Raw genomic sequence first — 26,174 nt, forward strand, 5'->3', positions numbered from 1 at the left:
GCCCTTCCAAAGAGTTTATTTTTAAGTCTTCTCTACACGCAATGTGGGGCTTGAATTCACAGCCCAAGATCAAGAGTCGCATGCTCCATGGACTGAGCCAGCCAGGAGCCTCACTGGGTGGTCTTTTTAAACTCTCCTGAAAACAAAACAAAACAGAGCAAACAAACAAATCTCTCCTAATTAGAAACAAACTTTCAAAGCTAGAGTGGGCACACTTGGTGCCATATCACCAACCTCGGTACTTTTCATGATCTCATTCATCCTTCAAGCGCCTGCAAGGTCGGTGGTGGTATTACTCCCATTCCCCAGAAGAGAAAAGGAAGTTCAGAGCAGTGAAGCCGCCCCAGACCTCACTGGCACCCAATGCAGAGCCAGATGGAAGACCGGGTGCGCCTGACCTATGATGAGAGCAGCGCTTCTCATACTTGAACCCTTGAGCCCGGGAGCTTGTGAAATGCACACGTGTGGTTAGCATTAAGCCATGGGGCCCGAGACGCTGCATTTCCAACGAGCTCCCAGGTGTTGCGATCAGGTCGCTGACCACAAGGTGCAGTTGTTTTTTCCCGATAGCTTCACAGCTTCCCGTCTCCCGACCCTTGTCATTCCTTCTGTGAGGTCCCCCCGTGGCACTGGTCATGTTCTCTTGTGTGCGTCCCAGCTCAGCCCAGGACCAGGGGCTGGCTTAGCACACTCTTCCATGCATTGGTCTCTGCCTCCCCTGCTAGACTGTAAGCTCCTTGGAAACAAATACTGTGATCTTGTTCTCCAGAATCCCCAGCTTGGTGTCAGATGCCTCTTAACCCCCATATCTGCCCCATCGCCCACCCAACTCAGCTGCCCCAGATGAGCGGCTCCCTTCCCCCTCTCCATCCCACCCTGGAGCAAGCTGCTGCCCGCAGCCTAGTCCAGTGCCTGACAGGTCAGGTCATCCAAGTACAGTGCACCCAAAGGGATCTTCTCAAATGCAAGTCTGAGTTTATTTTGATTTTTTAAAGATTTATTTATTTGAGAGAGAGAGAGTGTGTGTCTCTGAGGGGGGGGGCGGGGGGGGGAGCAGAGGGAGAAGAAGACCCCCTGCTGGCCAGGAGGCTGCAGTGGGGCTTATCCTAGGACCCTGAGATCATGACTCGGGCAGAGGCAGACCCTTAACAACTGAGCCACCCAGGTGCTGCCCATATTTCTTTTTTATCTTTTTATTTTTTTTTTTGTTTTTAAGATTTTATTTTTATTTGCGAGAGAAGAAACACAAGCAGGGGGAGAGGGAGAAGCAGGCTTCTCCATGAACAGGAAGCCTGATGCCGGGCTTGATTCCAGGGCCCTGGCAAGACCTGAGCCCAAGGCAGATGCTTAACGACTGAGCCACAACTTTGCAAATATTTTCTCAGACTGTAGCTTGTGTTTTCTTTTTCACAGGTGCTATTTTACATGTGTATGGATATCCGTCTCCTCCAGATAAGCCTCCTGAGGGTAGGGACTAAATCTGCTTTGCCTGACACCTGGCATAATGCCAGTCACATAGTAGATGCTCAGTAATCTTTTGTTGAGGAAATTCAGGGACTAGACTGTGATCTGAAGTTCTCGGCCTCCTTCCCTTAGACCCTCGGGGAAGGCCAGGCTCAAGTTTATCAAACATGAAATGTCTTCTGGGGTGATGCCAATGAGGGGGTATTCATGACTTAAATGGCTTCTGATAAGACCTCTTGGGGACCCCATGCTCTCCCCATGCGACTCAGTAATTTCAGTAGAAGGGTTTAGAAATCTGCTAGGAAGAGAGGTCTTTTGGGCACCTGGGTGGCTCAGTCAAACGTCTGCTTTCAGCTCAGGTCATGATCCCAGGGTCCTGGAATCATGTCGTACATGGGACACCCTGGTGGTGGGGAACCTGCTTCTCCTGCTATCCCCCACCCCCATCGCTCGTGCTGGGTAGCTCTCTTTCAAATAAATAAAAAATTTTTAAAGATTTTATTTATTTGACAGACAGAGATCACAAGTAGGCAGAGAGGCAGGCAGAGAGAGAGGAGGAAGCAGGCTCCCTGAGGAGCAGAGAGCCCGATGCGGGGCTCGATCCCAGGACCCTGGGATCATGACCTGAGCCGAAGGCAGAGGCTTTAACCCACTGAGCCACCCAGGCGCCCCTCAAATAAATAAATTTTTTAAGTGAAATTATTTTTCTTTTTAAAGACTATTTATTTATTTGACAGAAAGAGAGAGATCACAAGTAGGCAGAGAGGCTGGCAGAGTGAGAGACGGGGAAGCAGGCTAAGCAGAGAGCCCCGTTCGGGGTTGATCCCAGCACTCCGAGGTCATGACTCGAGGCGAAGGCAGAGGTTTAACCCACTGAGCCACCCAGGAGCCCCTCAAATAAATAAAATCCTTTAAAAAAGTCTCTTAAAAAAATCTTTTTGAAAAAGGATTTTGCTTATTTACTTGAGGGAGGGAGAGCACAGGCAGGGGGAGCAGAAAAGGGAGAGGGAGAAGCACGCTTCTCCGCAGAGCAGGGAGCCCCATGGCGGGGCTCGATCCCAGGACCCCGGGATCACGACCGGAGCCGAAGGCAGAGGCTTTAACCCGCTGAGCCCCCCGGGCGCCCCGGAAGCGTATTCATCGCAGCTGGAGTGTACGGTTCCGACTGTAGCTTGGAGACCGGAGCTGGGGGCACTCAAGGACCACCCCAAGCTATTCTTTGGTGCCAGGGCTCGCGTCTGGGGTCTCGGAGTCTACACCCGCAGCCAGGAGAATCCCGGAGGAGACCCCCAGAGGGCGCCAGGGCTTCGGTCTCGGCTGGAGGTGAGGCGCACCGCAGGGTCCGGGAGCCTTCCGCGTCCCCGGGGAAGCTCGGTGGCGCGCGGTCAGCTCGGGGGGCCGGCCGCACAGGGACGGGGCCCGACGCACAGGGACGGGGCCGGCCGCACAGGACGGGGCCGGCCCCGAGGCCGCTGTGCCGCGTCCATCCGCTCCACGCCCGAGCGCGTCGGAGGCCCACGCCGGACACGGTTTGCTCCAGTTTCCGGAGACCCGCGACTTCAGCACCTTCGCCGCCGCCGTTCTCTCGCCGGACCTCCGACGAGCGGCGCCCCCGCGGGAGCGGCGGAGGAGCGCGGAGGCCCCGAGGGCGTCGCGGGCCCGGCCGGGACCCGCCCCGGTTGCCCAGGCGACCGCCCGGCCGTCACGTGACGGGGCGCCGGCGGCGGTCACGTGCCCAGGGCCGGCTCCGGGCGCCGTCGGCCTCCGCGGCTGCGGCGTCACGTGACCGGCCGCAGGGCAACATGGCGGCGGCCGCGGTGCGGCGCCGGGGCTGAGCGGCCGCGACCGCAGCGGGGTCCCGCCGGGTGCGAGGGGAGGCGTCCCGCAGGGCAGGCGTGGGGGCGGCGCTCCCTCCCGCTCTGTCGCCGGCGTCACTCGCCGCGCGCGGTGCCTGCCGGGACGGGGCGGCATGACGGGCAGGGCCCGGGTTCCATCCCAGGCGTGCTCCGTGCTCCCGGGCCAGCGCCCGCGGGGGTCTGGGCGCAGCGCCCTCGCCGGGCTCCCCTCCGTCCCCCTTTCTCCAGCCTCCTCCCCTCGCAGGTGGGATCGTCGGTAGGAGCCGGAGCGCGGGCGGGCGAGGCCCCCGGGGACCATGTCCGGGCCCGACACCGCGCCCTTCCTCAGCCAGGCGGATGACACGGACGACGGGCCGGCGCCCGGCACCCCGGGGTTACCGGGGTCCCTGGGGAGCTCCAAGTCCGAGGATCCCGGGGTCGCGGACCGGGAGGGGCTGCAGCGCATCACCGGCTTGTCTCCGCGTCGCTCGGCTCTCGTCGTGGCCGTGCTGTGCTACATCAACCTTCTCAACTACATGGACCGCTTCACCGTGGCGGGTACTGACTTCGGGGAGGGCGTCCCACTAGGGCACGGGGCTGGGGAGGCTCTGGAGCCACGGCTGCCTCGCCGAGCCCATCCCGAGTCTTCTTCCCAGGCGTCCTTCCGGACATTGAGCAGTTCTTCAGCATCGGAGACAGCAGCTCTGGCCTCATCCAGACCGGTGAGTGCAGGTCCCCTTCGGGCGCGGGAGCTTTTCTTCCTTTTCTCCCCCATATGGGGCTGTGAGCCAGCATGCTTTGGCCTCATTAGTAGAGGCAGAGCGGTTAGACTTAGTGGAGGGGGGAAGAGGGCCCTTATTCTGCTTTGGGCCGTCCTCAGTTAGCTAGGATACCACCTTCTGAATGGCAGTCAGCTGAGTGTGATGGGCAAGACAGACCTGGGTTTAAATCTCAGCTTTCCGCGTCCTCAGTGGGATGCCAGGCAAGGCCCTCCATCTCTCTAAGCCTCACCTTTCTTGTGGGGGAGGTGGAACTAGTCCTAACCCAGAGCACCTGGTAGGGCTGATGTGAGGGTTATAGGCAGGTTAATGCTTATAAAACGTGTGCTACGGTGTCCAGAGCCTGGTAGGCCCCCAATAAGTGATGGAAGAAGGGGGGTGTCTGGAGTGGGGAGAGTTGAGTTTTATTTGTTCAGAACCTTGCCTTGGGATTTACGGAAGAGGCAAAACCGAGGCCGAATCCTCTTTTCCTTCCTTTTTTCCTTCATTCGGTTTCTTGGACATTTCTGAGCACTTGCCCTGGAAGAAGAAGTGATAACACGCACATAACTTGGCCAGGACCTTTTACGCCCATCTAATCCTCCCATCAGCCCAAGAGTCGGTGTCGTTATTACTTCACAGAAAATGTAGATGGTACTGTCCACATTTTTATAGAGGAACTGAGGCTTAGAGAAGGCTTGCCTGGAGTCACACAACAAGCAAGAGGAGAGGAATTTGAAAGATCTTGAAGGGTTCTTTGCTCTGCCCGAGGTCAGAAAAAGCACCACGAGGTATTTAAGGCAAAGTCTAGAGGAATGAGAGCAATCTACAGGTCAAGGTCTGCAAAGCTTTCAGAAGGTGTTGAGTTAGAGGAGAAACAGGTCTTTGTCAGCGCCATTCACTTTTCTCATTCAACACACTTTTACCAAGCACCTGTTTGTATGTGGGGGAAATACAGCCACGGCCGGTACCGGCAAGGCCCTTGTCTTCATGGAGCTGGCATTGTACTGGGAATGATGGCACCAGTCCTTAACCTAAACGAAGAATGAGATGATTTTCAGTAGGAGTATTTTGTAAAGAGAACCGGGTAATTGCGATAAAGAGAGATTGGACATGTGGGGGCCGGAACGGTATCCGAGCTGAAGGTTCTGTGATGCTCAGGTGCGAGGAGAAATGTCCCCACTGGGGACGACAGTGGGCATCAGAAGTCCTAGGACGATATTGGGCTTGGCAGTGGGGCCTTTGGGATGCAGAGAAGGGGGAGTGGAGGAGCACCAGGTAGGAGAGGTAGGGAGGCTAGATGAGATAGTGCCTGGTGGGCGAGCCAGCGTACAGAGTCTGCATTTTGCTCTTGGCTGGGTGGGAGGAAGTGATGGGTTAGCTGGGCCGTTCATTCCACAATGGAAGGTTTGAAAGATGCTGAAGACGGGCTGGACTTCTCTGGCCAGAGCTCTGGTTGTTTCAGGGTTGGGAGTTAATCCTGGCCCCCTTGGCCTCCCTGAGCTGGGGTCAGGGTGGGCGAGGGGTCCTGGGGCCGGGCGGTGACTCTCTGCTTCCCCTCAGTGTTCATCTCCAGTTACATGGTGTTGGCACCTGTGTTTGGCTACCTGGGTGACAGGTACAATCGGAAGTATCTGATGTGCGGGGGCATTGCCTTCTGGTCCCTGGTGACACTGGGGTCGTCCTTCATCCCCAGAGAGGTGAGACCCCATGCTGGCTCCTGCTTCTGGTGCCCCCCTACTACCCATCGGTCTTGGCTGCTGCTCTTGGGAATCATTGAAGACTGGGCCTGGGAAACTTCTGCTCTTCCCTGGGCCCATGCCATAGTATATCCTCTGCTTGCCTGAGTTAATCTGCCCACCTCTCCTTTGTTCTTCTAGAACATTCTTCTGTCCATCACCCTCTTTCCCCCACCATTATTGACCCCCTCCACACCACACCTCCGCACTCCAGTTCTGCACACGGGAAAGAACTCACCTGGACCGTCTGGTCTCCCACTTCTCCTTCCTCCCCGGACTTCCCACAAGGCCCCTTGACCCAGCGGCAGTCTGGGTGAAGGAGCAGTCGGGGAGAGGCTCTCACTTTGCTGGCACTTCCTCTCCTCCCACTCACCGTGGAACCCTGCCTGCCAGCGTGCCCCCACCGCTCCATTGCCACAGTCAACAGTGACCTTTTGGTTGCTAAATGTGGCTCCTACTTCCTAATCCTGTTCTTGCTAGATCCCCCGGGAGCCTCTGGCTCCACTGACCCACTTCCTTCTGGAAACTCTCTTCTGGCTTCAGTGATGCCAGTCCTCCCGGTTTTCCTCCTGCCTCCCTGGCTGTTGTTTCTTTGCTCCTTTGAAAGCCCCTCTGTTTGTTCTCACTCTCTGCCCTGGAAGTCTGTCCTTAGCCCCAGGTTAAGGACACTGTGTACCAGGCACTATGTACTCTGCTTGGCCAGATCCTACCCTGTCCTTTAACCTCAGGTGTCTTTGGTGCACAAATAAATCTCTGCCTGAGACCCTTACTCACCAGGGGGGTGTCTTGGGTGGTAGAAGTCAAGATTCATCGCGCCTCCGCCGGGCGCACCGCACTAAATAAAACTTAGATTGTCCCATCCTGGTGATAGTTATGTGAGCAAGCTATTATTTTCCCCCTTTTGCAGATGAGGAGTCTGAGGCTCAGAGAGGTTAAGTTGCTTTCCCAAAGTCACAGCTAGGAAGTAGTGGAGCCAGGATTCAAGCTCAGGTCTGTCAAGTTCAGGCCTCTCCCGCCATCCGTGCCTCGCCTCTCCAGAGCTGGCTGGGGAGGGAGGCCGGGAGGCCGGCTGCAGGGTGGGGTGCCACTTCCCCATGTTTCGTTTCCCAGCGATTCTGGCTGCTCCTCCTGACCCGGGGCCTGGTGGGGGTTGGGGAAGCCAGTTACTCCACCATTGCGCCCACCCTCATCGCCGACCTCTTCGTGGCGGACCAGCGGAGCCGCATGCTCAGCGTGTTCTATTTTGCCATCCCTGTGGGCAGGTGAGCGGGGCTCAGGGCTCGTGGGGGTCTGGTGGGGGGATGGGCGCGGGAGGCCAGAGGACCTGGCGTGGGGCCGGACTGACCGGCCGTCCGCTCTTGTCTCCCGTCCCCTTTCCCCAGTGGTCTGGGTTACATTGCAGGCTCCAAAGTGAAGGATGTGGCCGGGGACTGGCACTGGGCTCTGCGGGTGAGCGTGGGCACAGCCTGGGGAAGGTCAGCAGCGTTCCCATGCATTCTCCCTTTCCTGCCTTCAGACACCAGCCTCCCCACCCCCTCCCCTTTAAGGCAGTGGCTACTCTGCCAAGCCTGTATAGGGAGCCTGGCTGCCCTCACCACGAAGCCACGTGCTAAACACAACTCCTGGTTGCCGGCAACAGGCGCCCTGGAAGACCAAAGCCGGTGGCTTTTGTAATGGAGAGTCCCAGGGTGAGCTTCTGGTGACGCTGGATCCAGGACTCCCGCTCCTTCCCAGGAATTCAGACACCCTTTTTCTCCGCTTTACTTTGCTCTGTGTCAGTGTCGTTCTCAAGCCAGTGAAAGCTCCACGTGCTTATCTTCCTGTTTAGAGACTTCGGCACCCTGGATCCTTGAGCAATAGTCCTGGATGGTGTCTGGTTAGGTGAACGTGGGTCACGTGCCTGCCATTCAATCAATCACGGAGGCCAGGGAGGTTAAGATGCCTCTTGTCGGCCCAGTCTGGGTCACGAGCCCCACCCTGTTTGAACCACATGGATTAAGAGAAGTGGGGGGAGTAGTTTCCCAAAAGGAAATTAGGGTGCTGTTACCAAAGAGGGAGCAGTTAGGCTTGCGGAAACAGGGGCCCTCGGTGGCATTTGCCTCTCCCTCGGAACGCAGGGTCAGAGCCTGCCCGCGAGCAGACGGCTGCTGGGGGTTTGAGGCCTTGGGGCCCGAATTGTCTTTGTACACCCTCACTTCCTCCTGGCCCCAGGGGTTCAGCGTGTCCCTGTCTGTGCCTGTCCTGAAGTCTGTTCTTTCCCCAGGTGACTCCAGGTCTAGGGGTGGTGGCTGTTCTGCTGCTGTTCCTGGTGGTACGCGAGCCCCCAAGGGGAGCCGTGGAGCGCCACTCGGACTCCCCGCCCCTCAGCCCCACCTCCTGGTGGGCAGATCTGAGGGCTCTGGCACGAAAGTGAGTTTAGTTCCATTCTAGCCCAACATCTGAGTTCCCGGGGGCAGGAGGGCTGCTGTCCAGTTGGAGATTTACTTGAGTGTGGTCTCTGTTTTCTGCTGGGCTGGGGGCCCTCAGGGCCAGGCACCCGGTCACCACTGCCCCCTGGTGGCAGCTGTTTGAATTACAGGCCCAGATCCGGAGGCCAAGACGGCCTCCCTACCCAGCGTCCTGACCTTACTAAAGTAAGCCCGGGAGGGAGAGAGCCCTGACCCCTCCGTGGGGCCTGACTTCCTTCCTCCCAAATGTCCGCAGTCCTAGTTTCATCCTCTCTTCCCTTGGCTTCACTGCTGTGGCCTTTGTCACTGGCTCCCTGGCTCTTTGGGCTCCTGCGTTCTTGCTGCGTTCCCGTGTGGTCTTGGGGGAGACCCCGCCCTGCCTTCCTGGAGACTCCTGCTCTTCCTCTGACAGGTACCAGATGGGGCCAACGCTAGGTGGCCTGCGGGCAGCAGGGGATGGAGTGGAGAGTCACTGGTTCAGACTCGGGCTACTTCCTCTCCCAGTGCAGTTTCCTGGGCTGGGAAATAGGCGATGGGCTGATACCATCCTCTCGTAGCTCTACGACCCGGGGGGTCCCGGACGGACCTGAGTCGTGTGGGCGGCTGGGAGGGACCCTCTTCTTCCCCAGGCCGCGGGGGTCGGGCAAGGCGGACTGGCCCCCATGCCCCTTCCCCTGCCCCCAGCCTCATCTTTGGGCTCATCACCTGCCTGACCGGGGTCCTGGGTGTGGGCCTGGGTGTGGAGACCAGCCGCCGCCTCCGCCGTTCCAACCCCCGGGCTGACCCACTGGTCTGCGCTGCTGGCCTCTTGGGCTCTGCGCCCTTCCTCTTCCTGTCCCTTGCCTGTGCCCGTGGTAGCATCGTGGCCACCTATGTGAGTAGCCAGTGGCCATCAAAGTGGGTGTTCTGGGTCTGGGGTGCACTGGGGCGGGACCGGGGTGCCCAGGGGGCGGGACGGGGGTCAACCAGTATGGTGGTTTGAAGACAGCTTGAACCAGAAGGCCTGGTTTCGAATCTCAGCTCTGGCTCTTCCCAGCTGTGTGACGTTTGGCAAGCGAGTTCACCTCTCTGTGCTCAGTTTCATCATCTGTCAAACAGGAATAATAGCTTGGTCTCACGGGGTTGTTCTGAGGATTAAATTAAATGAGTCCACCGGTGGGTCTGTACACAGTATACCCTCCGGATGTTGGCGCTTCTTGTGATGAGACAACGCCCCTTCCCCCCTCCCCCGTCTCCCCCTTCAACCCCCCAGATTTTCATCTTTATTGGAGAGACACTGCTGTCCATGAACTGGGCCATTGTAGCTGACATTCTGTTGGTGAGTAGGTCGGTCACTTCAGGGTTAGCCCAGAGGCGGGTGGGAGCACGGAGTGGGGGGCAGGAGGCCTCACCTGCCTCCATTATAGCTTTTACCCCTTTTTCAAAACTCAAACCCAGACCGACTTCAGAGTCAGCCCCACATGGGCCTGTAGTCTGAGCCTGTAGCCCACTCACACCCCTGAGCTGCGGTTCCTTCTGGGCTCAGCCTGGGCTCAGCCTTGGCCGTGTCCTTGCGCTCTGCCCCTCCTCCCCCAGTACGTGGTGATTCCCACACGACGTTCCACTGCTGAGGCCTTCCAGATTGTGCTGTCCCACCTGCTGGGTGATGCCGGGAGCCCCTACCTCATTGGCCTGGTGAGCACTGCCTCTCGGCTGCACCTGGGGTGCGGTTCGGGAGATGCCATGTTTCTGGCACTGGCTGTCGGCCTAAGCTGGGGCTGACTTCCAGCGGCTGAGCCCAGTGAAGTGTCTGCTCTGTGCCAGGCCCCCCTCATCTTGGACCGTCAGCCGGGCGGGTGGCATTTCGGCCTTCCACAGGGAGGCCACGGGGCTTTCCCGGGTCTTCCAGACCACCCCTCTCTGCTGGCCCCGACGACTTTGTTCTTCTGGAGTTCGGGGCTCCCTCTCCGGGACCAACCCTCCTGGCTGTCCTTCCCTCGTCTCCCTGCAGATCTCCGACCGCCTCCGCCGGAGCTGGCCGCCTTCCTTCTTGTCCGAGTTCCGGGCCCTGCAGTTCTCGCTCATGCTCTGCGCCTTCGTTGGGGCTCTGGGCGGGGCTGCCTTCCTGGGCACGGCCATCTTCATCGAGGGGGACCGCCGGCGGGCCCAGCTGCACGTGCAGGGTCAGTGGGGGCTTCCCTTCGTCCACCCGTGGCGCCTCGCCCAGCTTCACGATGCTACCGGCTCGTCCGTCTGTCTGTCCCAGCCCGTGTCCCCGGCTTCTCTCAGCCCACGAGCCTTGCCCCGTTCAGCTTCGGGTCCCCCTGTCCACCCAGCTGACGTCCCGCGGTGCCCACGGCTCTGCTGCCCCGTCTACTTTCCACTGCCTCTCGGTCCCCCTCCCTGGCTTTGCGTCTTTCTGTCCATCCAGCCCTGGCTCTGACCGCCCCCCGCCCCCGGCAGGTCTGCTGCGTGAGACAGGGCCCACAGACGACCGCATTGTGGTACCCCAGCGAGGCCGCTCCACCCGGGTCCCCGTGTCCAGTGTGCTCATCTGAGGGGCCGTGGCTTGCCGCCTGCGCACCTACCGTGGCTGACCCAGGCCCGCCCCAGGAGGAGCCCGGGCCCAAAGCTTCGGTCCGGCCCAGCTTCTAAGAGTGGCCTTGGGCCACGTTCCAGCTCCCACGCACTACATCGGCAGTAGCCAAGGGCAAGGGGTGGCGGGTCCGGGAGGGGGGGGTTCCCCTCCCTAGGAGCGGCCCCAGGGGCTTGGTGCTATTTGTAACTGAATAAAATTTGTATCCAGACCCCGAGTGCCTGCTTGAGTCTCTCTGGATGTTACTGGCCTCTGACTGCTAGACGGCAGGGCATGCCCCCTCCCTAGCTCCAAGACTCCGGCGGCCATGGGCTTGCTCCAGTGGGACCTCCGGCTGATCCCTGCCCTCCTGGGCTGGGCGAACAAGGGTATGGAGTGAGCTAGCTCTGTGTGACCGTGAGTCACGCCCGTGGTTCCCCGAGAGCCCGCCCCTCTTGGCAGGCCAACCAGGGCAAGGTGGGGTGGGCTTTGCCCCGTGCCCCTCAGAACTCCCAGAGGCAGGGCCTCCCTCCCAGCTGCCCCCTCCAGCCATAGCTACGGAGGCTGTGGCTCTTGGCTGGCCTGTAAGTGTCTTGCCTTCCTTCTGGTAGGAGTTGCTGCTCCTTGTCCCAGAGGCCAGCAGACCCCTCTTGAGGGCCCCGGGGTGGAGGGGTGGCTCTTCAGGCCTCTTCCTCCCCCTCCCCACTGGCTGGGTGGGGGTGGGAAGGGGGCGGTGCAGCCAGGCAGAGCCTGATGATTTCCTGCCCTCACTTGGGGCTCACCACAGCTTCCTGCCGCAGGCGGGCAGGCGCTGAGAGAAGCAGGCGCCTAGCCGAGTGGCAGGTAGGGCTGGGGCGCAGCGGCTGCGCAGGGGGGACCGGCGCCCCACACTCCGGCCCAGAGCCTGGCCGGAGGGCCTGGGGATCACGGGGCTTCCTCCAGCCAGTGCGGACGCCCCCCAGGCCGCCTAACAAGGGGAGGGGGCCCAGCGACGGGCCCAAGGAAGGCATAGCTGCGGGCGCTCAGGCTTCCAGGCTGGTGCCCACTCAGCTCCCGCAGGCCTGCTGGCCCAGCCCTCACCCTGTGGCAGCTCAGCCCTCGAGGGTGTGCGGCGGGCAGCCGGGCCTAGTGCGCGCCGTCCGCTGCAGATGGAGGCCGTGGTTCTCATCCCCTACGTGCTGGGCCTCGTCCTGCTGCCTCTCCTGGTCGCGGCCCTGTGCGTGCGCTGCCGGGAGCTGCCAGGTGAGTGGGGGCCACCCGGTGATGCCCCTGCAGGGATCCCCGGCTCTCCTTGGCCCCTCACGCCACCCTAACCCTCCCTTCTTCTGCCCTGCTTCACCCCCCTCTCCCCCCCCCCCGACCCCCCTCTTCCTGCCTCACTGACTTCTCTTCCCCAGGCTCTTATGACACGGCGGCCTCTGACAGGTGAGTTGCCCGTGGGCCCCTTATGGGCCCCTCCCTGCCCCGTGTGGCCTTGGGGTTGGGAGTGGGGGCCTCTCCTGCCCCTGACCAAGCCCTGTCTCTCCTGCCAGCTTGACCCCAAGTAGCATCGTGCTCAAACGACCTCGTGAGTACCTGGGGGGTCCCTTCCCTTGGGCGTAGGGGACAGGGTCCCCTGGCATGTGAGAGAGCGTGTGCCTTTATTCAGGTCCCAGTGGCTGCCCACATGGCCTTGACTGGAGCTGGGGACAGGGAAGGACAGGGGTGTCATCAGGCCTGTCCAGGGCATGGGAGGGGTCCCAGGGTGAGTCTGTCCATCAGGGACTCCATGAGGACAGGGGCAACATTCCGGACCCATTCCTTGAGCTTGGTCTCATGTGTCCTCAGCCACAGTCGTGCCCTGGCCATCAGCTGCCTCCTATGGGCCTGTGACCTCCTACCCACCTCTGAGCCAGCCGGACCTGCTCCCTATCCCGTAAGTAGCACCCTCTCTTCTGAATCCTCCCTCTACTCCCCTCAGCTCTGTAGACTGGGGCGGGGTGGGGGGGGTCCCTTTCCCGGTTACAACCCCTCTTGCCCCCCGGAGCCCCATCCTAGCATGACCTCTGACCTTTGACTCCCAGGAGGTCCCCACAGCCGCCCCGCGTGCCGTCTTCCCGGCAGGACTCAGATGGTGGTAAGTGTGAGGCTCGAGCCCAGAGGGCTGGGGCCGGGCAGAGGACAGAGCCTGTCTGAGCCAACTCCGCTTCCCTCTCGCTCTCTCTCCAAAGCCAACAGTGTGGCAAGTTATGAGAACGAGGGTACGTCTGGGGCCCCGGGTGCCCTGCTCGCCGGGAGGCTGGCGCCCGGCCTGGGCCCTGCTGACCGCTGTGTCGCTACCCCAGCACCCGTCTGTGAGGACGACGACGAGGAGGAGGAGGACTATCCCAACGAGGGCTACTTGTGAGTGGCCAGGTGGGGGCTTGGGGGCCGTGGCCCTGGGGGTCCTCGCTCATCCGCCTCCCCCTCCCCTGACTTCCCCTCAGGGAGGTGCTTCCCGACAGCACGCCGGCCACCAGCACCACTGTCCCACTGGCTCCTGTGACCAGCAACCCCGGCCTCCGAGACAGCGCCTTCTCCAGTGAGTTGGCCCTCGTGACTCTGGGCTGCGGCCCCCCGGCGCGTCCCTCTCCCGTGATTTCTGCGACGCTCGCGGCCCCTCCGTGGTCTCTCTTCTCTCTTTCTACAATACCTGTCCCTCAGGGTGGGCTTCTGCGCTGATGCTCTGATTTCCTTCCTTTTCCTGTCATCTTTCCTGTTTCGTTGTCTTCTGTCGCCTACGTGGTCTTGTAGACTTCGCGCCTTTTAGACTCTTCTCTTGTCTCTCCGCCTGGAAGCTCTTTCTTGGTCTCTGGCATTCCTTCCCCGTAGTCTGCCGTCTGGTTTCACGGAGGCTGTGTCATCTTGTAACTCTCTAAGGAGATTGATTAGAGCTGGTCTGGGGGGTGAGGGGGCAGTTGGGAAGTTTTCTTCTGTTTCCGGCATCATTTCAGTTTCCTTTGAGCTGCTTTTCTCCCTTCGTGTTGGTCTCGTGCTGCCTGTTAGGGGCTGCCTTCCATGTCTGGTTTTCTGTCACTCCTCGTCCTCCGGCCAGCTCGCCATCTGTGCTAGCTCTTCTTGTCATTCAGAGGTTCATCATCACCCCCCCCCCCGCCCCATACTTACTGGAAACCTCTCATGTCAGGGTGAGAGCTAACTCGGGGCCTACTGCCTGCCCTCCTAAGAGTGTTTCATGCGTTAGCTTATTAAATCCCATGATTCCCGGGTGCTGTTGGGCCCAGCTCTTCCCCTCCTGTGCCTCGGTTGTCCCAGCTGTGCGACAGGAGGGATTCTTTATTTACCAGACGCGCTTGTTGGAGGACAGGCCTCATTTCAATATTCTCTGCTTTAGTTCTCACAACAGCCCTGGGAGGCGGGTGCCGTCGCTCAGCCTCTTTTACCGATGAGAACCCCAAGACCCAGAGAGGTTAGGTGCCTCGTGTGAGGCTACACGACTGTTAGTGCCAGAGCTGGGTTTGAACCTCTGGCTCCAAAGCCCGCCTAGTCCACGGCCTCGTGGAGAAATGAGTCCGCATAAAAGGACAAGATGGCGCTGGTGGTGACAGGTGCCGGAAGGCACCGAGATGAGAGTGGGGGTCAGGGCAGGTCTGGCTGATGAGACCCACGGGGAACAACACCTCGGACTCAGCATGGCCCTGAGTGTTGTGTGCACACGGTGCCACCCAGAGTGTAGGCTGTCTGTCCCTGTCCCCAGCTTGGGGGACATGCCAGGGTCTGTCGTCTGGCTGCTCCCAGGGTTCCACTCCCTCTCATCATCTCTGGCCAGGTTGCCCTACTTCTCGCTGTCACCAAGGCCTTTGTGGGCGCCCCCAGCCCAGGGCTGGCAGTGGGGCAGCCTCTGGAATCAGCGGGTAGGGCTCTGGGGCTGGCCCGCTGGGACGCCATGGGGGGGTCTGGGCACAGGGCTCTGGGTGACGGTGCCCGGGGGGGCCCTGCTTCTCCTGCAGTGGAGTCCGGGGAGGATTATGTGAATGTTCCTGAGAGCGAGGAGAGTGCAGACGCGTCTCTGGGTGAGTGGCCAGTGCCCAGGGGGGTCCCCTTTCTGTCCTTCACTCGCTGTGGCCCTCTTTCGGAGTGTCCTGCTCACTCGCCCTCCACGTGGCCATCCCCCCGCTTCTGCTCTGCCCCCTGCAGATGGGAGCCGGGAGTATGTGAACGTGTCCCAGGAGCTGCCGCCCATGGCTAGGACCGAACCTGGTGTGTGTGGGGCTGGGGAGGGGTGGGAATGGAGGGGGCGGCCGAAGCTCAGGGAGCCCGCCTGGGGAAGGGGGGACAGGGGGGTCTGTGAGCTCAAGACCTCCCTCCGACCCCTCCCAGCTGTCCTGAGCTCCCAGAAGGTGGAAGATGAGGACGAAGAAGAGGAAGAGGGAGCTCCAGATTATGAGAATCTGCAGGGCCTTAACTGAGTGTCTGGTGAGAGGCCCCCCACCCGCCCTGCCCCTCCCCCCCAGCCCGATCCTCTGACTCCTTCAGGGACCCCTCCGACCCCCGCTGACCTCCCGACTTCACAAACCTTCCCCCTCCTGCCTTGTTGTTTCAGCGTGAGGCCAAGCCCGACCTGGAACCAGCCTCGCCGAGAGCCCCCCACCCCCACTGAGCTGGGCAGCCGGCAGGGCTCTGGATGGGGACCCTGCATGGCACCCCGCCCTGATGCCAGCCTGAGATCAGTCTGAGAGTCTCCCCCCTAACTTATTATCACTTTGGGGTACAGCCTGTGTGCCCCCAGCACTGCACCTTCTGACGTAGCCTGAGAATGAACCACCCCGGTCCCGGCCCTATTCTGCAGGAGAATAAAGGCTGACGTGGTCTGTAGCGCTCTTGAGTTTGGGGGGCCCAGTGGGTGGGAGTCCGCGTGAGGGGGCCATGTGGGAGAGTGTGTGTGTGTGTGTGTGTGCACGCGCGCACAAGCCCATGTGTGTGTCTTGGGGGAGGGTCTCCATCCCCCCCACCCTGGGGCCGCCACGCTTGGCACGGTCCCGACCCAGTCCTGGGAGCCACCGAATGTCGGCAGAGACACGGCTCTGGCACGTGGGCGCGAGGCAAGTCCAAACCAGGCGGCCACTTCTGGGCTTCAGTACGGCCCCCATGAGACAGTCCATGGCTGCGGCCGATGATGTCTGGGATGGTGGGGGGCAGGGCCTGGGGAGCCCTGGGTGCGAAGTGGACGCCTAGAGCAAGACCACGTCCCCTCGGCCCCCTGTTCATCCATCTTTAAAGCAATGGGTAGACTAGACTGCGGGGCAGCTGAAAGGTAACCTGCCGAGCAGCCTTTTCAGACCTTGGTGTGCAGATGATTCCCTTGGAGGTCTGGCCAGAATGCACATCCCGAGTGAGTAGGTCCGGGCCTGACAGTCTGCATTTCAAAGAAGCTACCGAGGGCTTCTGACAGCCCCGTTCTGACAACCACACTCGGAGCAGCTTCTGGTGGCTGACTCGGTCACTGTGACTGGCTCTGGTCCGGGCATGAAACCCAACCTGGGCCGCTGAGGATTGGCCCTGGGATGCCAGTAGGAAGAATCAATCTGGAAGGCGAAGCTGTTCTTGTTCATGGCAGTTGGGAAACTGGAAGCACACATTCCTCGAGCCCCTACTTGGAGAGCCGCCTGAGAAGGAAGGTGGTGTGAGGGACAGACTGGCCCAGAAATGGACAGGACCAGCTTCCTGCTGGCGTCCAAGTTCCTGGATCCTGTAACACCTGAAGCGAGATGCCCCCCTCCAGCTTCCCAGTTATGTGGGCCAATAAATTCCCAATTATCTTCAACCGGCTTGACTTGGGGTTTCTCTTGCATATGGCAAAGTAGCTCAGAGTGATGCACACAGTTCTCGGCCTCCTCTGGGGCCTTCAAAGGCAACAGTAACAAGTTATCTTCAAGCACCTGCCATGTTTCCACGCTTATCTCATTTAATCACTGACCTTCCCCTGTGGCTGGCTCACTGGAGGTGTCACCACTCGCAGTTGGGGAACCGAGCCCAGCGAGGAGAAGTGACTTGCCCAAAGGCATGCAGCCGAAGCGGCAAACCGGGGGTTCTATCCGCAGCTGTTGGCCTCTGGAGTTCTGCTGCCAACGTCCTTGCTCTGGCTGTTGTCGAAAGTGCTGGCTGCTGTCCAAGGGAGGCGTGTAAGAGGCCCGCTTGGAGAAGTGGGGGAGGGGAGGCCCGGGGAGAGCGCGGACAGGCCGGACATCAGCAGGCAGAGTTTATTTGGAGGAAACAGACGAGGAAAGGGGCACTTTTGTGCCTGGGCTGAGGAAGCTTTATCAGAAAGGTATGTTGGGGACGTCTGGGTGGCTCAGTGGGTTAAGTAGCTGCCTTTGGCTCAGGTCATGATCCCAGTGTTCTGGGATCGAGTCCCGCATCGGGCTCCTAGCTTGGCAGGAAGCCTGCTTCTCCCTCTGCCTCTGCCTGCTGCCCTGCCTGCTGCCCTGTCTGCTGTGCTTGCTCGCGCGCTCTCTCTCTGAGAAATAAATAAATAAAATCGTAAAAAAAAAAAAAAAAAAAAAAGAAGTATGTTGGTATAAACACCTCGGAGAACAATCTAGCAACATCAGTAAAGGCTGAAGATGGTGTGTCCCTTTACCTAGCAGATTCCTGGGTAAAAATCCTGAGCAAATAGCCCTCAGCCTAAGGGGGCGGATACCAGAGGCGGGGGCAGCCTGGCGATGGTGATGGTGATGGCAGATGGAGGCCTTCACCTGGAGAGCAGGTCGAGCTCTTGTAGCCCCGTCACACTACGGGCAAATGCTCCCAGCAGGTAAAAATGAGCCCACTGGGGCAGCTCCTATCAGGGAGGATGGACATCACCGAGAGAATATGGAGTGAGAAAAGCAAAGCAAGGTGTTTTATTTATATAAAGTTGAAAGCACGAAAATAGGTCTATATGGTTCGGGGATACACGTGAACGCAAGGTCGGCAAAGGGATGAGGAATACCAAGTTCAGGGGAGAGGCACCCCTGTGGCAGAGTGTGGGCAGTGGTTGGGAAGGATTTCAGGAAGGCCCCGGTGACAAGTGTCCTGTCTTACTCTGAAGCAGGGTTGGGTTCACAAGTGTTTGATAAATGATTCTCTTAAGTGTTTGCATAGCTGAGTGATTTCATAATAAGAGAGGCTGAGGCCCAAGGAGGGAATGGGTGGTGGTAGAGAGGGTGGGGGTTGGGGCAGTTTTAAGAGACAGTAAACAGGCTTAAGGGTCATGGATCTGTTTGCGCCAAGCAGGTGAGTTGCCTCAGAAGCAGCATGTGCAAAGGGCCTGAGGTGGGAGCAGAGAGGAGGCTGTTGGGAGTATCCACGTGAAAGGCGGTGGTGGGCTAGCTAATGAAGGAGGAACAACAGGGAGAGGAGGTGGAAGGAGATGCTTGGGGGCCGAAGCAAGGGGCGTGGTGATAGCCCTGCCTTGTGAAGCCTGGGCAAGTCCAAGGTGACTGGGGTACTTCTTTCCTTGGTGGATTGGGGCTAGCAGCATTCCCTGAAGCAGGAACAGCTTCCCATTTTTGCTTCTTGGACCAGCAAGAACATGGGGCTCTGCTTCCTCCAGTCGATGAGCCAAGCAGGACAGACCAAGTCAATGTAATGAGATCTGTGGGGCTGGGGTTGGGGTATCTGAGCCCACTGAGGTGGCCTGTGGAAAGAATCCCTCAAAGCTTCCCCTGGAAGCTGGGTAGCAGAAATAGATTTTTTTCCCCCTCAGAGTCTGTCGTTGTCGGAGGAAAGGTCGATGTAGTGAGGAGAGAGAGTGTTCTCTGCAGTTGGCGGAGGAGACATCTGGTGCTTCTAAAAGCCATGGCGAGGCAACAGCTCTTTCGATTTGGGTTTTTTCAGAGGCAGTCGTTGAAGCGAGAGTCTTAGTGCAAGTGGTTTCTTCGGGAGGTGGTCCCAAAACCCTGGCAGGGGTTGTGCACAGTGCCATCCTGGGGGCGGGGGGCGCGTGGCTACTTCCGCGTCTCCACCCCGTGGTCCCCACCGAATTCTCCATAACTGCTGGCTTCTGGTGGCCAAAGCAAACCTCGAGTCGGGGGGCGGCAGGCGCCGGCAGCAGCCACTCGGGCCAGCAGGCCACGAAAGGGGACGACACGCTGACCGTGACTTCTTGGGCTCTTTGGGGTGGTCCAGATGTCGCGCTTCCCAAAAGGCATCTTGTGGCCCCTGAGTCCCGGGGGAAGCTTCTCAGGAAAGGACTCGGTGGCTGGGAGCGCCTGGGAGAAGCAGTGTTCTCCCATCCGGACTTGCCGAGCGAAGTGCGCAGCAGGAAGGTAATGGCTCGAGAGAGATCCTGGGATAAAATAGTGTTTATCTTCGCCGAATCTGATATTTCCCGAACTTACTTGACTTCAGCGGGGAAAAAATGTTCTTATTAGCAATCTGCAGACCACCTTACAACACCCCTGGAGGATGTTTTTTGTTTTCCCTTTTCAAGCATTCATGCACCCCTGCCTTCTTCCAACGCTGAGGCGCCGTTGGATTCGCTACGGAAATGTGCCTGCGGCTCTGCAGGGACCCAGGACGCCATGGCCCATTGTCATCTCTCACCCCCTGGCCCAGTGATTGGAACACGTGACCCAACTCCAATGAGACCCATTCCTGAGACTTTGGTGGAACTCCTGGCAAAGAGAAGCTCTTTGCACACCGCAGTGGGCATACGGGCCTGAGGGAGAGGCGCTCCCTGGCGCGGTTGGCACGTTTCTGTTGGACAGAGTCTTCCTGTGAGTAAAGGCACCACGGAGGCAAGCAGAGCACAGAAATGGAAATAGAGAAGTTCTGGCTTCTGATAGGCCGTCCAGGCACTCAGATCAGTGTTCCTGAAGCCATTATTACTTTTTAAAGAACCAAGGGGCTGTGTGTGTGTGTGTGTGTGGTGTGTGTGCTTAGGCTAACTTGAGCCAGACTCTCTGTCCGTTGCAGGAGAGAGAGTTCTGACATAACCATGGCTGCTATCATTTCCACCAAATCACAACCACAATCAGGCCACCCTGGGCTGACGAGGAACGCCTAGCAGCCCATGTGAGAAAGCTCCAGACTCCGGTTTTCCTCACCCTCCACCTCTTCCAACTGCCCCTCAGAGACACCCAGGAGGACCCTTCGAGGCCTGTGCCCCGCCTGGCCCAGGCATCCGTTCCTCGTGCCCGCCCCCCCCCCCCCATTTCCCTCCTGCCTCGATCCCCTCAGGAAAATCTCTCCAGGTTTTCCTTACTTTTGCTTTACTTACTCAGTTTTCTTAGTCTCGGAGCTGATGAGCCAAGGTTCCAGACAGAGGACCACGTCTGGTGGCGAGCAGCCTGGGGTACAAGGCAGGAGACTTCGTGTTGGTCACGACTCTGCCACTAGATTTCTGAACTCTGGGCACCCTTGAAGCTGTTGGACCTCGGTCATAAAACCTTCCCATTCTGAGGTCCATAGCCCCAAAGGGCGTCCCTGGAAGTAGAAAGAAGGGATCTCTGGTTGCTGAGAAGGTTGGAAGCGATCAGCTGTGCCTGGAGTCAGAGGCCTAAATATTATTACCACCTTCTCGTTTTGCTTCAGCTTTCCTTTCTCCAGTGCCTCCATTTGTAGTCGTCGCTCATGTGGTCACAGTTCTAGCAGCTCTGGAGACCGCGCGCTCCTGGGTTCTCAGCGTGGGGGATGGGGCAAGAGATCTGAGCATCTCCATCAAAAGCCCTACACTACTCTAGCTGCCCTAACTTGGTGGATGTGACTCCCTGAACCAGTTGCTGGCCCAGAATGCCATATGCTGACTGACTTAGGCTGGTGTCAGAAGCTCCACCCCCAATTCTGAAGGACTGGAGATGGGAAGTCTCCCAAACCTAGGGGCTCTTGCTGGTAGAAAGGAGACAGCTTTGAGATGCCCCGTTCCACATTTACTATGTGCCACACTCATCGTTTCAGGGAGTCTCACCACACCCTCGTCTATAGAGGGCCGGAGGAACCCTTCTTTCAGGAAAGAAAACAGGTTCAGGGAGGTTAAGTGATTTGCTTGAGGTCACACAGCACATTCCAAAGTTACTTACAGAATCCCAAACCCAAAGTCCACTTTGAGGTGGGGGAAGGAAGGCCAAGTTCTGGTTAAAAGTTAGTGCATAGGAGAAAACAAAGAGGCGAACTAAAAGAGAAATTCCACAGAGAGTAAATTGTGCTCTGCACAGGGACGTTTGCTAGAATTCTGGGGAATAAGGCGTGCACGCTCTCTCTCTCTCTGTCTTCTGGAACCAGCCAACAGGGAAGACATGAACCTGGAGCTGCCAGACGCATGGGAAGGGCGCCCGAGGGAGAAGGCAGCAGAAAGGTGAGCAGTGCCACATCAGGGAGAAAGATTCTTGGGAATGGGGGGTTGAGATCCTGGATCCATCTGTGCCTGAAGCTGGATCCACCCAAGAACTGTTTAGTTACTTGAATTTATTAACAGTCTTCCTTCACTTGGCTCAGCTCTGGCTGGGTTCCTGTCATTTGCAAATGAAAGGGCCCTGACTCATCTCGACAGGATGCTGGGGAGCATCGACCTTCAACGGGCCCACCTTCAGACACATACATATCCCACGCAGTGCCACGCCTCTCCCATATGTCTGGTCCTCGCTGTGACCCTGAGTGCGTTCTTCTCCTTATCACCCCTGGACAGATGAGGAAGCTGAGGCTTACAGAGGGCAGGTGGCTGGACCAAGCAGGGCTCTAGTGCTCCCTCCCTGAGCAGCCAGGCTACCGCTGTTCCCGACTGCCTCCTCTGTGCCCACCAGGTCCACCCGCAGGCCTCAGTCCCCCTCTGCCTCTGAGCAGGGTGGGCAGCCGGGTCCACTCAGAGCACATGCAGCCGGACAGCCCCAGGGGCTGCTGGCTCTGGGGCTGCAGAGGCTGGGTCTGAACACAGTCCCTTTTCTCGAGGACACAGGGCTTCTTGAGCCCAGTGGGTGGGCGCTTAGGGCATCTGTGGCCCTGTGGGGGTTCCAAGAAAGGAGGGGAAGTGGGGCTCTGTTCTCCTTCCCTGGGAGCTCTCTGGCCTGCGTGTTTGGGTCCCTGTCCCAGGCTGCCTCCCTGTGCGCCTGAGCGGGCCTCCGAGGTTTCCTCACCCGCTCCCACCTGGCTCCCACACTCACCAGTTCTCTTTCTGTTTCCGGATGCCCCCCCAACACCTCGTGCCTTCCACCCCAACACCCACCGACTCTCTCTCCCACTCGCCACTTTCAGTTTTGCCTCCGCCTCAGGCTCTAGGCCTCCCCTCATGTCTCCTCTCTGGGTCTGCATCTCTGGGCCACCCTCCCCTTTCTAGCTCTCTCTCTCCACTGTGTCCCCCCATCTCTGCCTGCCTCCCCCTGTTGCTCATCTGTCTTGGAAGCGCTGTCTCTCTGCCCTGTCTCTCTGTCTCTGGCGGCCCTCGGTCTCCCATCTCTGTGTCTCGGTCTCTCTCATCTCTCTGTCTCTCTCTCTGTCTCTCTCTCTGTCTCTCTCCTGCTCTCCCTGCCCCTCCCTCCCCACATCCTGAGTTGTCTTTGGGGAACCGGAAATTTGGGGGATCGGAGAGATACTGGGAGGCTCAGCCACTGCCGCCTAGAGATAATGCGCGGAGGGGGGCTGAGGCTGGATGGGGGTGGGGGATCCCAGAATCCCCTGCGTCTTCCTCCTGCCCTCTGTGTGCTGCACACAGAGACGGAGGAATTATGTCTCCTTTCTGGGCCTCAGGGCTCCCTTCCGTGGGCTAGGCCTGACGAACGAGCTGCCTCGCGGGGCTGGTGAGAGCAGCCAGTCAAGCAGCCTGGGCAGAGCTGGGAGGGGCTCAGGGGGTTGGGGACGAAGGACAGGAGGCAGCGCAGGTGCAGGGCGGTCTGCGAGTGAGGCTGGCTGCAGCCGAGAGGGGCTGAGAGCCCCAGAGGCTCCCTGGGGCCTTCCTCTCCCTGCCCGGCATCCATCCCTTCTCTACCCCAGCGGGCTTCCGTCTTGAACAGCCGCTGGGTCAGACTTTCTCTCCGCAGGGCCTGTTTCTACTCCCTGCTTTAATCCTCACGACACCCCAGTGAGGTGGGCGCCATCATCAAGTTTATTTTGCAGATGGGGAAACTGAGCACAGAGAAGCTGAGTGACCCACCCAAGGTCACACAGCTGGGAACCCTCCACGGGGCCAGGACTCTGAAGGAAAGGGGTCGTGGCCACAGTCTGGATGTGCTGTAGACAGTGCCCGTTCGAGGCAGTGTGAACTCGCCTTAAACCCTGGGGAGAGAAAGTCGTTTTCTTCTCAATTCCGAGTTTGGTTACAGACAGAGGCTCTTCTGGGTGCTGCCCTTTGACACCCTGAGACCCTCGGGGCTGTGCCTTTCCCCATAGAGAAAGAAGCCTCAAGCTCAGGGCCCCTGAGCAGACAGCACTATGGACTTTAAGTTGACTTGATTTTGCTGGATTTGTTTGAACTTAGGGCAAGCAACCCTGGCTTTCCATTTAGTTGCCTTGGAAATGAATTTCAGGTTATTTATTTTTTTATTTAGTTAGTTAAAAATAGAATTAAAAAAAATTTATTTGATACAGAAAGAGATCACAAATAGGCAGAGAGGCGGGAAACAGCCTCCCACCCTGAGCAGAGAGCCCGATGTGGGACTCGATCCCAGGACCCTGAGATCATGACCTGAGCCAAAGGCAGAGGCTTAACCCACTGAGCCACCCAGGTGCCCCTGGATTTCAGTTTAAAAAGGAAGTCATTTAGAAGAACCCTCATGAGAAAATTGGCTCGGGCAGCTATGACTGTGGTGAAAAGTCCTACGTGTCGATTCAGGCCCTCCCAGCCAGGCAGAGCTCCTGGCCACTCAGTGGCAGGGCTGGGACCCTAGCAGCCACCGCACAGGCTGCGGGAGCCTGAGAGGCCGTCCGGCTCCGTCGGAGTTCCTGGGAGCAAGCACTAGACTCCAACAGGGCTGTTTGGTTCAGAGATGCGCTGGCAGGGGAGGCAGGCCCGGAGGATCCTGGGAGAGGGCTAAGCCGGCCTGGATGCCCAGCAGGAAGCGAGGGATGGTCCTGCAGAGCAGGCGGCGGCTGGCTCTGGGGGTGCCCAGACATCCCCAGCCCAGCCAGCAGGCTGCTGGCTTGACCCCTAGCTGTGCCCCCCAGGCCCCACGCCCACGTCCGGACCACCCAGAGGTTGGGGAGGAGGTTTTCCCCATAAAGGAAGCAGGGCCCCACAGAAGCAAGGGTCTCCCGACCACTGACCTGGGGGTCAGGCAACCCTAACCTCCAGACCTAACTCCTCCTCACCCCTGGGCTTGCTTGGAGCTCCTTACCTGCTCTAGGCCTCAGTCCACCCCTCTGCTGAGTGGGGGTGAGTGAGGGTGACGGGGCCCAAGCAGATCGGTGTTTTTTTTTTTTTTTTTTTTTATTAGCATGTAATGTATCATCAGCCCCAGGGGTACAGGTCTGTGAATCATCAGGCTTACACACTTCACGGCACTCAACCATAGCACTTACCCTCCCCAGTGTCTGTAACCCAACCATGTTCTTTGTTTTTAAGATTTCATTTGTTTATCTGGCAGAGAGAGACAGAGACACACAGTGAGAGCAGGAACAGAAGAAGGGGCAGAGGCAGAGGGAGAAGCAGGCTTCCCGCTGAGCAGAGAGCCCGATGTGGGGCTCGATCCCAGGACCATGGGATCATGACCTGAGCCAAGGGCAGACGCTTAACAACTGAGCCACCCAGGCGCTCCAGATCAGCGGTTTTTAAACCGTGCCAAGGAGCTAATTCAGAGATTCAGCAGCTATTGGATGTGTGGAGACAAATACGAGAGTTTGATGCGTGTCTGTTGACTCAGCCTTTCTCTAGGAAAATATAGTTTATTGTTCTAATTTGTTTTTTTTTTATTGTAAAAGAGAATGATACATTTGAACCCACAAAGCAAGTTTATGTCAATGGAAGACGGGGCTTTATCTGTTTCTTGCACACAGGGCTACTGAGAGCGCTGGAGCCTTCCTCCCCGCGGAGAGCTCCCGAGCCCAGCCTTCCGGCTCCTGCCCACCGTGCAGCCAGCCGCCAGGCCTGCCCCTGCCTCCAGGTCTCTGTTCTCCCTCTCCGGGGTGCCTGGAGCTCTCGCACATCCTCAGGGGCCCCAAGCTCCTGTCACTGGGATCTCAGATCAAGTTCCCCTTCTCCGAGCCCTTCCTGTCCATTCCCTGTAATCTCGGGCCCTCCCAGTCACCCTATATCTTGCTACCCCACTGAATGGGGATCATCAACGTCGACCTTTTCATGTGTTCAGCGTCTGTCTTTGTGCTCCCCAGACTGGTAGCTGCCCTCCTCACCTCTGTGGCTCTGGGGCCTGGAGCTTGACATGGAGTCCATGCCTGGCAAGTATTGTCAGAATGAACCAAGTAAGAGAAAGAGCCTAAGACAAGCTGGCCAGCCTCTTATGTGACAAGTTCCCCTCCGCCACCCCCCGACCCCCGTCCTTGCCATCCTAGCAAGTGGTACCCGACCAGCCCCTGGCCCGGTGAGGGTGGTGGTGGTGGTGGTGGTGGTGGTGGTGGTGGTGAGCATTGTCTAAAGGGGAGAGCAAACTGGTGGCCCACCGCAGCGTTTAAATGCTTTTCTTTTTTTTTATTGTGGTAAAAAAAAAAAAAAGCACACATAACAGAAAATTCAACCATCTAGGCATTTCTCAGGGTACAGGTTGAATTGTGTTAAGTGTATTCACGTCGCCATGCAACAGATCTCTAGAACGTTTTCTTCTTGCAAAACTAAAACTCTGTATGCATTAAACAACACCTTCCCATGTCCCCCCTCCCCCAGGCCCTGGCAGCCACCCGACTGCTTTCTGTTTCTATGCGTTTGACTACTTTAGGTGCCTCGCATAATTGGAATCGTGCACTGACTTTCTGTGTCTGGTTTATTTCACTTAGCACGTCCCTAAGGTTCACCCGCGTTGTAGCAGGTGACATGGTTTCCATCCTTGCTAAGGCTGAAAGCTATTCCACTGTGTACGTACACACCATATTTTGTGTGCCCACTCATCCCCTGGGGGACTCCTGGGCTTGCTTCTACCTCTCGGCTGTTGTGAATGATGCTGGTAATGAACACAGGTATGCAAATCTCTCTTCCAGACTCCACTGTCCATTCTTTGGGGTACTTCCCCAAAGTGCCCTTGCTGGATCACTATGGTAATGCTATTTTTCTTTTCTTTTCTCTCTCTCTCTCTCTCTCTTTTTTTTTTTTTTTTTTTTTTTTTTTTTTTTTTTTTTTTAAAGATTTATTTATTTATTTGACAGAGAGAGATTACAAGTAGGCAGAGAGGCAGGCAGAGAGAGAGAGGAGGAAACAGGCTCCCTGCTGAGCAGAGAGCCCGATGCGGGACTCGATCCCAGGACCCTGAGATCATGACCTGAGCCGA

At 58.4% G+C, this 26,174-nt stretch overlaps 2 protein-coding genes and 2 long non-coding RNA genes across 9 annotated transcripts; 3 read left to right on the forward strand and 1 right to left on the reverse strand.

The window, feature by feature from the left end:
• The first annotated feature begins 3,332 nt into the window (after positions 1–3,332).
• On the forward strand, positions 3,333–11,029 carry SPNS1 (SPNS lysolipid transporter 1, lysophospholipid). The gene is made up of 12 exons (XM_059154571.1): positions 3,333–3,857; positions 3,956–4,021; positions 5,621–5,757; positions 6,907–7,058; positions 7,179–7,245; positions 8,060–8,205; positions 8,500–8,655; positions 8,928–9,117; positions 9,496–9,561; positions 9,819–9,917; positions 10,234–10,405; positions 10,686–11,029. Exons 1-12 carry the CDS (start codon positions 3,617–3,619, stop codon positions 10,778–10,780), a joined length of 1,587 nt encoding a protein of 528 aa, XP_059010554.1. The 5' UTR covers positions 3,333–3,616; the 3' UTR covers positions 10,781–11,029.
• LOC131819448 (uncharacterized) lies at positions 3,852–6,389 on the reverse strand. Its single transcript, XR_009349190.1, has 3 exons — positions 6,035–6,389; positions 4,991–5,091; positions 3,852–4,597 (listed from the first exon to the last, which is right to left on the reverse strand). It is a non-coding gene; the product is annotated as an uncharacterized LOC131819448 (long non-coding RNA).
• Positions 11,030–11,168: 139 nt separating the features above from the next.
• On the forward strand, positions 11,169–15,648 carry LAT (linker for activation of T cells). Its single transcript, XM_059154572.1, is given in 13 exon segments — positions 11,169–12,039; positions 12,195–12,222; positions 12,330–12,364; positions 12,625–12,712; positions 12,861–12,913; positions 13,008–13,068; positions 13,070–13,113; positions 13,116–13,179; positions 13,263–13,357; positions 14,784–14,846; positions 14,971–15,033; positions 15,154–15,249; positions 15,377–15,648. Coding segments are annotated over 12 exon segments (777 nt in total). The 5' UTR covers positions 11,169–11,945; the 3' UTR covers positions 15,243–15,249; positions 15,377–15,648.
• Positions 15,649–16,188: 540 nt separating this feature from the next.
• Positions 16,189–26,001, forward strand: LOC131819562 (uncharacterized). Of its 6 annotated transcripts, XR_009349235.1 has the most exons (5): positions 16,189–17,101; positions 19,247–19,532; positions 21,037–21,109; positions 24,736–24,842; positions 25,069–26,001. It is a non-coding gene; the product is annotated as an uncharacterized LOC131819562 (long non-coding RNA). The 6 variants fall into 6 exon arrangements; XR_009349234.1 differs by having other exon boundaries at positions 20,970–21,109; positions 24,736–26,001; XR_009349233.1 differs by having other exon boundaries at positions 24,736–26,001.
• Positions 26,002–26,174: the final 173 nt, after the last annotated feature.

Source organism: Mustela lutreola, chromosome 17 (assembly GCF_030435805.1).
Source record: "Mustela lutreola isolate mMusLut2 chromosome 17, mMusLut2.pri, whole genome shotgun sequence".
Lineage (NCBI taxonomy): Eukaryota > Metazoa > Chordata > Mammalia > Carnivora > Mustelidae > Mustela > Mustela lutreola.